Raw genomic sequence first — 12,812 nt, 5'->3', positions numbered from 1 at the left:
GGATGTCAGTGCTCCTCTCCATACCACCCCATTTGCCAGGTGTGGGGTGAGTTGTCTTACCCATTTGGGGGATTTCTACCCCATTTGAGGGAGGTTTCTAACCCATTTAGGATGGGGAGGCTCTGCCAAGGGATTAAGAGAGGAAAAGAGACAGCAGGCTACACGGAAGTATACAGAAAATCCAAATGTTTAAAGCTAAGGAACTAAGAGAGGAATGAATTAAAAAATATCAACAGCGAACTAAGACAGAGACAGACAGAAACTGTAAGGAAAAAACCTTAAACTTTCTGATACAGGCTAGGGCATCTTCAGAAAGTTTGCTTTTGAAAGTGAGAACATAAATCTGAATCTACTGATTTGCATGTGTATGTTAGAAATCAAAAGTGAATCTATAAGGCAGCACAGAAAATAGATTCATATGAAGAATATGTGCTTCAGTCTTTAGATTATGATCTCTGGTCTGCCTTCAAACACAGTGCTGCTGAACTTGGTGGTCCTAAAGACAGCATTTAGTAGTACAGTTGTCCAAATTTCTCATTATTGCAGTTTATCATTTGTGGTCCTACTTCACTACTGAAAGAAAACTCTGGGAGTGAGTTCATGCCACCCTGAAAACCTGTAGGACACAGCACTGATGTTTGTGCCTCTAGTTATCTAGCTTTCCATTGTGGGTCAGACGGACACAGCAGAAAATAAAAATCAATTGTACGCATAAAGTGCACATTATTGATGTATAGCAATGAAAAGGCCTTGATCTTTAGAGAATATTTCCATGATTGGAGGATTACTGTGATGTTTGACTCTAAGCTAGAAAAACACAATGTAGTCATAAAAATTTAGGGAATGTTTTGCAGTGAATCCACCACTGATAAAAAGCCAGTGAGGTAGTTTCTAGAACTGGAAGGAAAACTAATAGTCTCTCCTAACATCACTAAGTTACTAAACACTGAATGTTGAAATAAACAGTTTGTATAAATAGTCAGAGTTGCAAGATGTCTGAACTAAGGTAAAAAGCAGCATCAACACTATAAAATTGTCATTTGCACTTGCAATTATTTTCCCTCATGACTCGCCAAGTTGTCATTTAACTATAGTACCATTTAAAATGAGATAATGCATGCTGGAACACTGTGTGCAGATTGTTAAATGTTTGTTTTAACGTTTAGGTTTTACAGAGCAAGTAAATCTCCAGCCACTGTAGCTCAGTCTCACCAAACACTAAGGGTTTTAAAGCTTCAGCATCTCTGCACTAGCTGGCAGGGCTATGTGTGTGTCTGTGGAGCACTTCAGCACACTTAGAGGGGTTTTTATCAATAACAGAAAATTATTTAGAAACCAGAAGAGATATATGTTTAGAATCCTGCTTTAAGTACTTCACAGAAAGGGCTAGCTTGCCAAAATGATTGAGTACTTTCAGGCAAGCTGTCATTTAACTGTGAAATCGGACATGACCTATTGACTGATCTTCAGCACCAAAATTAAAAGATAATGATTAGCTTTTTAGAGTCCTCAGCAGAGGAATTTTATTCATCCTTTATAGGACATTTGAATCAGCACTACACTTTTGCAGAGTGCTGCTGCTGATCACCTAAAAGACCATTATGGTGCTAGATATACCTCCTAATTCATATTGGTCCTGGCACTGGACTTGCACATTGAAAGGGCATTCCTAACGAGGCTGTGCCCTTGGCCATTGCACTGCTAATGCTGCCTGCACAACGATTTCTGTACACAAAATAAACATATTTATTTCTTTTTTCTTTTTGTAAAATGAGGTCTTTTTTCCTCCCCACTGCCCACCATTTGGTGACCATTGCCAAGTTCAGGAGTCTTTAAAAGATATCACTAGGACAAGTAGTATGGCTTCAGAAGAAGAAATGAGAAATGCAGAATCATAGAATATGAGAGATGCTGTCTGTGAAGAGGGAGTGAGTTTGGAGTGGCCTAAAGAACTGCCATTGATTTGTTTTTACATTGGGAATGTGGTGTTAAGCTGCTGCAAAAGAACAGACTGTCTGCAGGAATTTACAATTTTTGTGTGGGGGAGATTTACCTTCTTTTGCACAGGCAAGCTGAATGTTTGCTACTACTGAGATACATAATTTAAAACTTAGCCTGAAAGTTCTGTTTTCTTATATTTTTATGAGGCTGAGACTGCTCTTAAAACTCAAAAGGTGCTACGGAGGCAAAAGAGAAAATCTCAAAGAACTTAAAGCTGCAGATTTTTTCTGTCCAGCTTTTTTTAAAATGAGAATATTTACCGTTCAGTTAAATTCTGCTTGGAGCAGTAGAACACTGAACAATAGATCGATTTTCTCCTCCCTTCAGCCCTAGCAAATATAAATTCCATGTGCAAAGCTCACTTTATCACTCTATCACTTGCTCCAGTAGAAAAATAAACTGCTTATGTGTCAATTTACTCACATAGACAGAAGATGACAGGGGTTGTAACTTTTTACTGGACGTCGCAGATGTTTAGTTTTACACATTTATGTAAAGAAAGGTATGTTTTATTTTTAATTTATCATTTATTTTTAATTTGTTTCTCTTAAAAAAATGTCTAACTTGCCTATTCATATACTGATTTGCCAAAGTATTTTCATGTTTAGAAGGCTTAACATAAAGATTCCTCTATAGACATCAGTATTGCAGCTGTAAGATTCCAGCTTCTATTGACTTGTGAGCACTCCTGTTTTATGGGGTGAAAATTAATCCCATTTGAAGAGAAAATGCTATGCTAAAGTACCTTTATCCTAAAAAAACCCAAAATAAGATACTATTATATTGAATTGTGCTGTACATACAATCTATAGGTGTTTTGCTTGTCCCCACACATAAAAAAAATTGTTACAATTGTATATGTATACAATAACATAAATATAGAAAAGAAATTTAAAATCTTGTCCACAATGTTTCTCCTGTTAATGGAGAAACAAACATATGAAAGAAAGGTGAGATGTACAATTACACACATATATTACCAGTTTATCTGTATTCAGATGTGTCATTTTCCTAAATGACAGCCATTTAGGAAAATTCTGGTAAAGAATTTTTGTGTAAATAATTTATTTTTCAAAGAGTTGTGGCCAAAGATATTAATGCTTGACACTTAGGCACTCTATTCACAATTTCAAATGCAGATATCATTGATCAGAGGAAGCTAGACCAATTACAGCAATTCTATTTATTTATTGTTGACATCCATAAACAAAAAGCAAAATGATATGCTTAAACATGTCTTTTTAATTAATAATGACATTTTTGTGAGATTATTTATTCCCTCTTGAGCTCTTTTATATAACCAATTTTCTCTGTGAAACAGTAATTAGACTGCCATAATTACAGCTGTGACATGGGGCTTGGAACATCCAAAAAAGAGGATGAGGAAATATTCCTGTACTTTGATAAGTGTCCTAAATATAAATGTACTGCTATCACATTGCTATTGGATGATGCTTCAAATGGATCACGTAAAGCTTGTAAAACCCTGCTGCAAGTCAGGCACTCTAGTTTCCACTGATCTGATGCAGACTGAGGGTATTTAATGTTTTGCAGTGATGTGCTTATCAGGGTGTTAATAACAGAGCAGACACAGGCAGATCTCCATGTCGTACATGAGAGAAAATAATACCTAGATTATCAATGAGCAGTTAGCCATGTTGCTATGGTTACAAGGTGAGACACCATAGTTTTCCCCAGTGTTGTTTTTTTTCATAATGCATTCAGGAAGGAATGCAGTTTTTACAATGTTTGATAATATTCTCTCTCATACATTTTAGTGTTAATACGGAATAACCATGGGAGACTGGAATTTCCTTGGAGGCATTTTAGAGGAGGTCCACATTCATTCCACTATTATTGGAAAGATCTGGCTAACGATCCTCTTCATATTTCGAATGCTTGTCCTTGGAGTGGCAACTGAGGATGTTTGGAATGATGAACAATCAGAATTTATATGCAATACCGAGCAGCCTGGTTGCAGAAATGTGTGCTATGATGAGGCCTTTCCCATCTCTCTCATAAGATATTGGGTCTTGCAAGTTATATTTGTGTCTTCCCCTTCCTTGGTATATATGGGTCATGCCTTATACAGACTGAGAGCCTTGGAAAAAGAGAGGCAAAAAAAGAAAGCTCAGATAAGAGTGGAACTTGAAAGCACTGATTTAGAAATGACTGAAAGTCGTAAAAGACTGGAGAGGGAACTCCGGCAATTGGATCAAAAAAAGCTAAACAAAGCACCCCTAAGAGGCTCTTTGCTCTGCACTTATGTGATACATATTTTCACAAGATCTGCAGTGGAGGTTGGCTTTATGATTGGGCAGTACCTTCTTTATGGCTTTCACTTAGATCCCCTTTATAAATGTCAGAGAGACCCATGTCCAAACACAGTTGACTGCTTTGTATCTAGACCAACAGAAAAGACAGTATTTATATTATTCATGCAATCAATAGCGACTGTATCATTGCTTTTAAATATTTTAGAAATTATCCACTTAGGATTCCGAAAAATTAAAATGGGACTCTGTGAGCTGAATAAAAACAAGGATGACTCTGACAATTTCTACATAAACAAATCTAAGAAATACTCTGTGATACCACACTCTTCTTTTGGAATATCCAGCACCCTTCAGAAAACTCCTCCTTGTGCACTTAGCAGTTATACCTTTCTGATGGAAAAGCAAGCTGACACTATGCTCTACCCAGTTCTAAACTCTCCTATGTTTCAGTCTGTGCAAAATAACCATACAGAAAGCAGCAGCAATTACACCCATTGCAATCAGGAAAATAAATCGCCAAAGAAGAGGCCAGCTACAAATGCCTTAGACAATCAGACTCAAAATACTAGCACAAATAATAATGAAGGCTTTCTTGGAGAGCTTTGGACTGAAGCGCATGATGCACAAAAAGAGGCTGAAAAGAAACATCTTCTTGTTACTCAGAATGCAGACACAGCTTCAAACATGTGCCTGAGAAGCTTTCCTGAGACGCCATCTCAACCTCCTGATACAACTTTTCCTAGCACCAGTTCTAGACGACAGGCAATGGTTGGGAGCACAGGAGCATCAACAAATTCTCTTCCAAAGATCAGTGACAGAAAACAAAGCAGTTTCAGTGTAAACAAAGCCCAAATTCCTTACAATGCTGACGTAAAAAATTCCAGCCGACCAGACACTCCTGATTCTGTGGGGGAGGTGAGCTCAGAATCTACACAAAGTAGGAACTGGAATAGTCCTAAACTTTTCTCTCTGTCTAGGCAACAGTCACTGTCGAGTAATGCCAGCAGCAGGCGTGCCCCCACTGATCTTCAAATATAGTGTGACTTAACCCATTAGCTGCACTAACCAATGCTGGGATAATTCCTGAACAGACATAGCCCATACCTATGTGTAAGTGTAGCTAAATCATTCAACTTTAACAAGCTGGAATGCATTAGTATTTTTGCGTGTATTTTTTACTAGCAGATTTGGCTTACTGTACATGGACTGAAAAAATAATTTGTGAGATGTAGCATCATGATGTTACAGCATAATTAAATTCTTAAAGTGCACGGTCATTATGCTTACCAGACATCCATGGTTTTGATTGACTGAAAACTGTACAATACTAGCAAAAAGAGGAGCCAGAAAACCTAGAAGGCTCTTTTACTTGTAGCAGCAACTTTAATTTGGTCCTGTCCACATAAGAAACACACACAAAAACTATTAAAACTATTCACTGTAGATTTCTCTCCAGCAAGTATTCTTTTCACTTCTAGTATTGTTCTGCGTGTATACATAAATACAGCCCTACGTAATCGTGTTTACACTGTAAAAGTTAAGACTGTGTGATATACTGGAATGTATATAAATGTATAGTGTGATTTTGGCAAGTCAAAGCTGTTGCTGTGGCTTTGATTCTTGCATTTCTTGATGCATAAGATGCTGTGGGCAACAACTACTAATGCTTGTTTTACATTTAATCTCTCCATAATAAAAAAACTAGGATTTAATGCACTCTGTCCCCACTGTCTAAATAACAGAAAGTTAGCATTTGGATGTTTATGTATGGGATATGACATTTGTATTTTTCTTGTTCAAAACAAGTTACAAAAGGATTTGTTTTTCTGTTGTTGGGAGAGGAATTTTACTAGCTTCTTTTATGTCTGGACAAGAGTCAAACGTTGTTTCATCGCAGCACCTTGCCAACGGAAGAGTAACTTAATTCCACAGGAAAATATAAACATTGCAGAAGAGCATGAAGAAAAAGTGTGAAAAGTCCCTAACACGGTAGATGGAAGATCATTAGGTAGGTTTATTTTTTATATTTCTATAATAAATAGATTTTGCCTGTCAGCAGATACCACAGCGTCTCAGAAAAACAAACTGGTATAACTGATTCTCTGTTTTTTGTTTTGTTTTGTTTTCTTTTAAACAGCCTAAGATAAAAGACTTTCCTTTTGATGCTTGTAACTCTCCCGAACCCCTCGGTAAGCAACTCTGCAGCTGCTGCTTGCTGCAACTTTCTTCCGTGATTTCAGCCAGCTGCAGCTACTCCTCGAGCGACCAGGACAGCTCGGCGCTCCGAGCGAGCACGGACCGAGCAGCGAGCGAGCACCGAGCGAGCCCCGCGGCCCGGAGACAGGCCGCCCTGGAGCTCCTCACCGCTCACGGCCAGCCGCGCTCCATCGCCCTCCGGTCCGGATGAGCTCCTCACCGAGGAGCCCAGGGGCCGCGTGTGGCGGCGTGCCCCGGCCGGCGGGATGCACAGCCCTCAGCGGCAGAGCAGCCCCGGAACCGCCCGCTCTGAAACGCCGGGAGAGCGGGGCAGAGCGGGACAGGGGCCAAAGCCGCGCTACAAAGCGGGAGTCGCTTCGGGCAACGAGCAGGGCGATGAGGGCGCTGTGAGGAGGGCGAGGGCGGCGCGCGGCGCCTCGCGAGGCCGAGGGCGTTGCTGCCGCGCCGTCGCTCCGGTAACTGCGGGGAGTCGCTCGCGTCCTTAAAGCGCAGGGCGCAGGCGCGCGGCCGGGGCAGGCGCGGTGCGGGTTAGATGGCGCATTGCAAGGTAGGGGGGAGCGCGCCGGCGTGGGCGCGGTGCCGCTCCGTGTGCCGGCTGCGCGGAGCGGCGGGCCGCAGGCCGACACCGGCTCGGCCCTTCGTGCTGCCGCCGCGGCGGAGAGCGGGACCGGCCCGGGCCGAAGGGCCGCCTCCGCAGGCGAGGCGGGGCGCGCCGCCGATCTGACCGTGTGGGCGTCCTCCCTCAGGCCACGGACTCCAAACGGGAGCAGTTCCGGCAGTACTTGGAGAAGTCGGGAGTGCTGGACATGCTCACCAAGGGTAAGTGTCCGGCGGGCGCTCCGCGGGGGCGTTGCGGGCGGTGCCGTTCCTCTCACGGTGTTCACCCCGCACGGCGGTTCTGCGCTCGTCCCTCGGGCTGCCTCGCTGCTCTCCCTCGGCTTCCCGCCTGGCCTCTGGTCGCTGCTCCTCCTCAGCCGGTGAGGCGGCCGGCGGGATAACTCGCCCGGCAAAGTTGGTGCGGCGTGGCCTGGAAATGGAGCCCGAGCTGGGCGGTGCACGCCGGGAGAGGGCAGCGGGCCCTGGGGATGAGCTGCGAACCGTTCATTGCCCGCACGGTCACCGTGTGCGGCTCGAGGGTTAGCCGTGCGGGTGGAACGGGAGGGTGGTTCCTTCCTTTCCCCGTACCTGGTGTGTTGCAGAGCTCTCTTCCTCGGCCAAAGTGCCGCTTTCAGTGCGTGCTTTTGGTTCATTTCTTTCAGTGCGTGCTTTTCGATAAGTTCTGAGAACTGTTACTCTGCCAGAGCTCTAGATAGTAAAGGCTTGAGACAAAATAACTTAATAGACGTTAATTGTTTAATACCCTTATTTGAGTGGAGCGTAGTGCTTTTTCTAAAATGAATGAAACTAAGTTCTGGGATAATGACTGTCCATATCAGACTGGGGAAAATGATGATGCTAAACTTGACACCGACTTGGCATCTTTGAAATCCTCCTGAAGTCTTTTTGAGAACCTTCCGATAGTATGTGGCAAAAATCCATTAATATTTTTAATTGAAAATGTGCTATTTAAAGAGGCAGCAGCAGATTTAGGATATCAGGCAAATAACTGCTGCCCTAAGACTTTTGACCTGGTGTGTGAGTACCATTTGATTTTTCAATTGCAATCCCATCCTATGGGATGGCAAAACAAGTCTTCCAAGCAGTGAGGCATCCTAATTTGGCTTTTAATTTAGGAGGTGCATAGCATTAAACGAATTCGGCTGTGCAGTTTAAACATCTGAAGCTGGCACATCGTCTCTGTGGGGAGCAGGGAGTGGATAAGTTTGGGAACTTCCTGGGTATTCATGTGATTGAGCCTCCAGTTATGTTGCTATGTTTATGGCTAATTTTATTTAAGTTTTCGGGTATTGCTGCTTGTGTCTGGCGTTTTTGGCCATTAGAGCCAAATAAAGATTATCAGTGTCACCTACTCTGACAGTAGCTATTTAGTTTTGTAACTGTAGGTGTTCAGTGGAGGTTTGCTTTTATGCTGAAAGTTACAGAACTGCTGATGTCTTGTGGTTCAAACATGTAGCTGAAGTAGAAGTTTTATGAACAATACGGTTAGAATTTCAGTCTTGCTGATGAAAGCTAGTACTAGGTTGCATGTGGCATATGTAAAAATTGTTCAGGCTGTTTTGTGTTTTGTGCTAGAATAGCCAAAGACTGTGTGGGGTCAGAGATGAAGAAAACTCTGTTTAGCTTTTACTAGGTGCAATGCTTTTCTGCTCCTATACAGCAGACCTGTGCTTATGTCAAAGTATACAGGTGAAAATCTTGTTAAATGGAAAAATGCAACTTGTATGCTTTCTGACTGCTGGTATGTATTTTAATAACTTAGAGTTGCATGAACTTCTTGCAATTGTTGAATATTTTCTATTTGCAGTGTTGGTAGCCTTATATGAAGAGCCAGAGAAACCAGACAGTGCACTGGAGTATCCTTTGTCTCTGCATAACTTACTTGTTGAGACTTCATGCACAGCACTGCTTCTGACTCGTGGGTGAATTGGATAGGCTCATCTCGAAGCCTTGCATTGAGAACATGGCTTTTATCATTACATTTTACCTAATAATTGCATTTTCACAAGCTAACAGGACTGGGTGTTTCAGTCTGCCAGCAATTATGAAGCTAAGTTATTAGCCATTACAGAGTGTTGTAGACCTGCAGCATTAGATTTGAGTACTTGAAGTGGCTATGGGTTCTGAAGTTTGCTTCTTAACACTTCCTTTTTTTGTTTTTGTGGGGGTTTTTTTGTGTTTTTTTTTTAATACAGAAAGGAAGGGGAAATTAACATATTTTGTTGCTTGTTTTTAAGCAGCCGCCATTTTTGGGTATTGCTTTTTCTTTTTGGTTATTTCTTTTAATTCCTCAAAACTTCTGCATTTAAGACAAGAAAAGGGGGATAGTAACACATAAGAATTTGTACTGATATCTTGGTTTTGTTTATTTGTTTTTAAGGAATATAGCTATGAATTTGAAAAGCTCTCTTATTTTTGTAACTTTTTTCCATAAGATGAAAAGCACTATAGTGATCTCAATGGTTTACTGTGATTTTGGTCATTTGTACTGCAGTGTTAACTTCAACATAGGTGTTAAAATGAAAATGTGGTTATATAACTGATGAAATACTTAACATCTAAATATCAGTTTTCTGAAGCATCATCTGGGAGCTTCAGCTCCTGAGAATCCGGAATTAGAGGCACTTCGCTTGGAAGTGGCAGAGATGAAAGAAAAATATGAAGCTGTGCTGGAAGAAAATAAAAAACTGAAAACTAAGGTAAAAGTCTACTTGGTGTTACTCTATAGTTCCGTATTATACAACAAGAAAAATATTTTAATGCTTAGAATACAGCTTTCTTCCATTAGAGTGACTGATAAATGTTGTTGCATTGTTTAGCCTCATGACTGAGAAATGCTGATAGAATTCATTATGGTAAAGATTATTATTTTTTATGGAACACTTCTTATAGAATATAACATAAAATATTTCTAAACTAGGGATTTTATTTATTTAGGGAGAGTCTACTGTCAAGTCTAATACATTATCATTCAGTCCTGTCTGGATGTGTTTAAGTTGTCTGATATTATGTAGCTCATGCTTTCAGGACAGTTTTGAAAAACAAGTAAGGTAATGTATCCATTATAAAGGCTTTCAAACGGCAAATTGAAGGAGGAATATTATATATTACTTTGTGTCACTTGGCAGAGACTTACACAAGGCAGGCTGTTACCAGTGAAGGCACTTAGATCCATGTGGAATGATAATTTGGGTTTTTAACCTAAAACGACCCTGGTATTTATCTGCATCAACAGAGAATCTGAAGTGCTAGCTAGGGCAGGACCATTCTTTAATGGGTTTGCAGGCTGTCTGGGAGCTCTGAGGTGTGAACAGCTTCCTAAGGACATGGAAGAAGGAAAGAAGGAAACCCTTGAGATGCTTAATATGCATCTTATGTGCCACTACAGGTTTCAAGGTGTTTGTTGAAAGAGGATGGTGGCTGTTATATGTGAATATCCCTGAGTTTTTTATTGGGAGACAACCACCTCACTTTAGTTCTGTGAGAAAGGATTCTTGGGCAATACCTCTTTGTATTTCTTGTCCAAAGTGCCCTCTTGCTGTCCTAGAAATTATCCTTCTTCCTTGTTACCCACTGAGTCTTCAGCTACATTTATTATTTCTTACTAGGGAATACAGCAAAGAACAGAATTTTAGAGGGAGTAGCAATAGACTAGCCACTTCTTTTAGCAGACTTAAAAATGCAACTGATAGTAAGTAGATAGATGAGAACAGAGTAATCTGGTCTTTGTTTAAAGAAGTCTTTTAAAGAAGTCAAAACTTGTTGCAGGAAAGTAAGCCTTTTTGTAATCATGGGTTCATTTGTGCTTTCATGCTCTTCATTCTTTAAATGATAACTCTACCTTTACATATTTTCCAGTGTTAGTGGGTTTTGTTTTTTCCCTTTATTTCCTCTACAGTGTAATGCCCATCATTGTGATATACTGTAGAAGTTCAGGCAGCATGCAGGGAGAACACTGCAATTTAGCTTTCTTGTAGCAGTGCTCTTAACATAAAATACATGCCTTTGTCTGTGAATTTATTGGGAACTACTGTTGCATTCATCTGAAGATCTGTCTTTTCCCTTACCTTTATTACTCAGAATGTCACGTATTTGTGTGTGTATTGGGAGGACAGGAAGTCAACAGTTAGGCCCTTGGTGGAAAAGAAAACTGATTTTAGGTTGTCATCTGTTGTAGTAAAATCTACAACAATGAAAAAATACAATTTTAGTGGTTCTTTTCAGCAGCAGAGTGATTGCTGCAATTTACTGCTGCTGGTAGGAAGGAACACGTGGATATTTTAATTTATTTTTGTGTTTATTATTTTAAATTTTTCATTTTTATTTATTTTTAACCCACTCTGCAGTTTGCAGAGGGCAGGAATCTTAATTGAGTAAACTGAACGAGTGTATTTCAGAGAGATGGCCCTAACTCTTGAACTGTTTTTTGAAGCTTGAACTTGTCTTTAATGCACTGAGGTCCAGTGAACACCTTTGTATCTTTTGTTGGTAGTAACTTTACAAGTAAAGGTCATATTTAAGTGCATAGTTGCCCAGGCAAACATAAAGGAAGCTAGAATGATTACAAGAGCTGTTAGGTTGGATACTATTGCAATGAGAATGACTGTTCCATTTAATCATATTTCAGTGAAAGCTTATACAACACTAATCACTATCAACTGCTATCTAAGATGAAAAGTACTTACTGACTGCCAGAATAAGAAACAGGGAGAAGTTAAGGGCAAGACATGTGTTTCAAAGTGCATTTAAAAATCCAACCTTGTTATGGCTGCATGATTATACTGTGTGAGAAATGGATGTTTTGGGAGAAGGGTTACTTTATTGCTCGACTTGAAAATGGACTTGCATAAAGATGAGTGAGATAAAATGGATGAAATAAATGGAACAAGTCCAGACCATGCATTTTCCTACACTTCTTAATATAGAGTGTTACATGAAATACTGCGACTAACTAAATTCCTTTCTTTAAATCCACAGCTGGCTCAGTATGAACCACCTCAAGATGAGAAGCATGGTGAATAACAGTAGTTTTTCCTGTAATGCCTTGACTTAATAAAGGGCTTCCTGAGAAATGTGGTCTGTGTGTGTGTGAACTCTGCATTGTCTACTTTGTCACCTCATCTCCCTAAAGAAAAAATGCATTATGAGCATGCAGATGCAGTGGCAACTGCTGGCACATGTAGAGAGTACAGTGTGGAGAGTTCTGCTTTCTGATTTATCTATCAGGGAAAATAAAATCCCACCGGGGTGGCAAGTGGGTATGACTTGTGATTATTAATTTTGACTATGTTCTGTCTCCCTTTTCCCTGCATTGGTTTCATGACTCTTCTGAAATGGAAAGTAGACCTTTATTTTTAAAAAATTATAATACTTTAAAGAGCTGCATTTGTTTCCTACCCTAAAACTAGGTACTTTAAAGGCAGCTGATGACAGGAAAAATAAAGGAGCAGGGAAATGAAATGCAGTAGTTGTCTTATGTATTAGATTCATTGGCTGTTAGTCTGCAAAACCCATCCTAAAAATAAGGAAGCTAAACTATCTTGAAAATGTGGTAGGATGGATCAGAACTTTTGTTAGTCATTGTAATCACTGGCTAGTGAATGTAATAATTGCTTACCTTTTTGTATCTATTGACCTAAACAGACCAGAAGAGAAGTAAATGAAGGGAAAATACTGTTCTAAGTCTGTAAAGCATTAATT

General features: G+C 40.3%; 2 protein-coding genes across 2 annotated transcripts; both read left to right on the top strand.

Annotated features, from left to right (window-relative positions):
• The first annotated feature begins 1,967 nt into the window (after positions 1–1,967).
• GJA9 (gap junction protein alpha 9) lies at positions 1,968–5,989 on the top strand. The gene is made up of 2 exons (XM_085081354.1): positions 1,968–2,503; positions 3,780–5,989. Exon 2 carries the CDS (start codon positions 3,798–3,800, stop codon positions 5,313–5,315), a length of 1,518 nt encoding a protein of 505 aa, XP_084937480.1. The 5' UTR covers positions 1,968–2,503; positions 3,780–3,797; the 3' UTR covers positions 5,316–5,989.
• A 901-nt stretch (positions 5,990–6,890) lies between these two features.
• Positions 6,891–12,184, top strand: MYCBP (MYC binding protein). The gene is made up of 5 exons (XM_085081356.1): positions 6,891–7,041; positions 7,241–7,313; positions 8,920–8,968; positions 9,682–9,811; positions 12,090–12,184. The coding sequence occupies exons 1-5, from the start codon at positions 7,027–7,029 to the stop codon at positions 12,132–12,134; spliced, it is 312 nt and encodes a 103-aa protein (XP_084937482.1). The 5' UTR covers positions 6,891–7,026; the 3' UTR covers positions 12,135–12,184.
• Positions 12,185–12,812: the final 628 nt, after the last annotated feature.

This window comes from Lichenostomus cassidix, chromosome 23 (assembly GCF_008360975.1).
Source record: "Lichenostomus cassidix isolate B80296 chromosome 23, HeHo_3.0, whole genome shotgun sequence".
Lineage (NCBI taxonomy): Eukaryota > Metazoa > Chordata > Aves > Passeriformes > Meliphagidae > Lichenostomus > Lichenostomus cassidix.
This window is presented reverse-complemented; position numbering and strand designations above follow the sequence as displayed.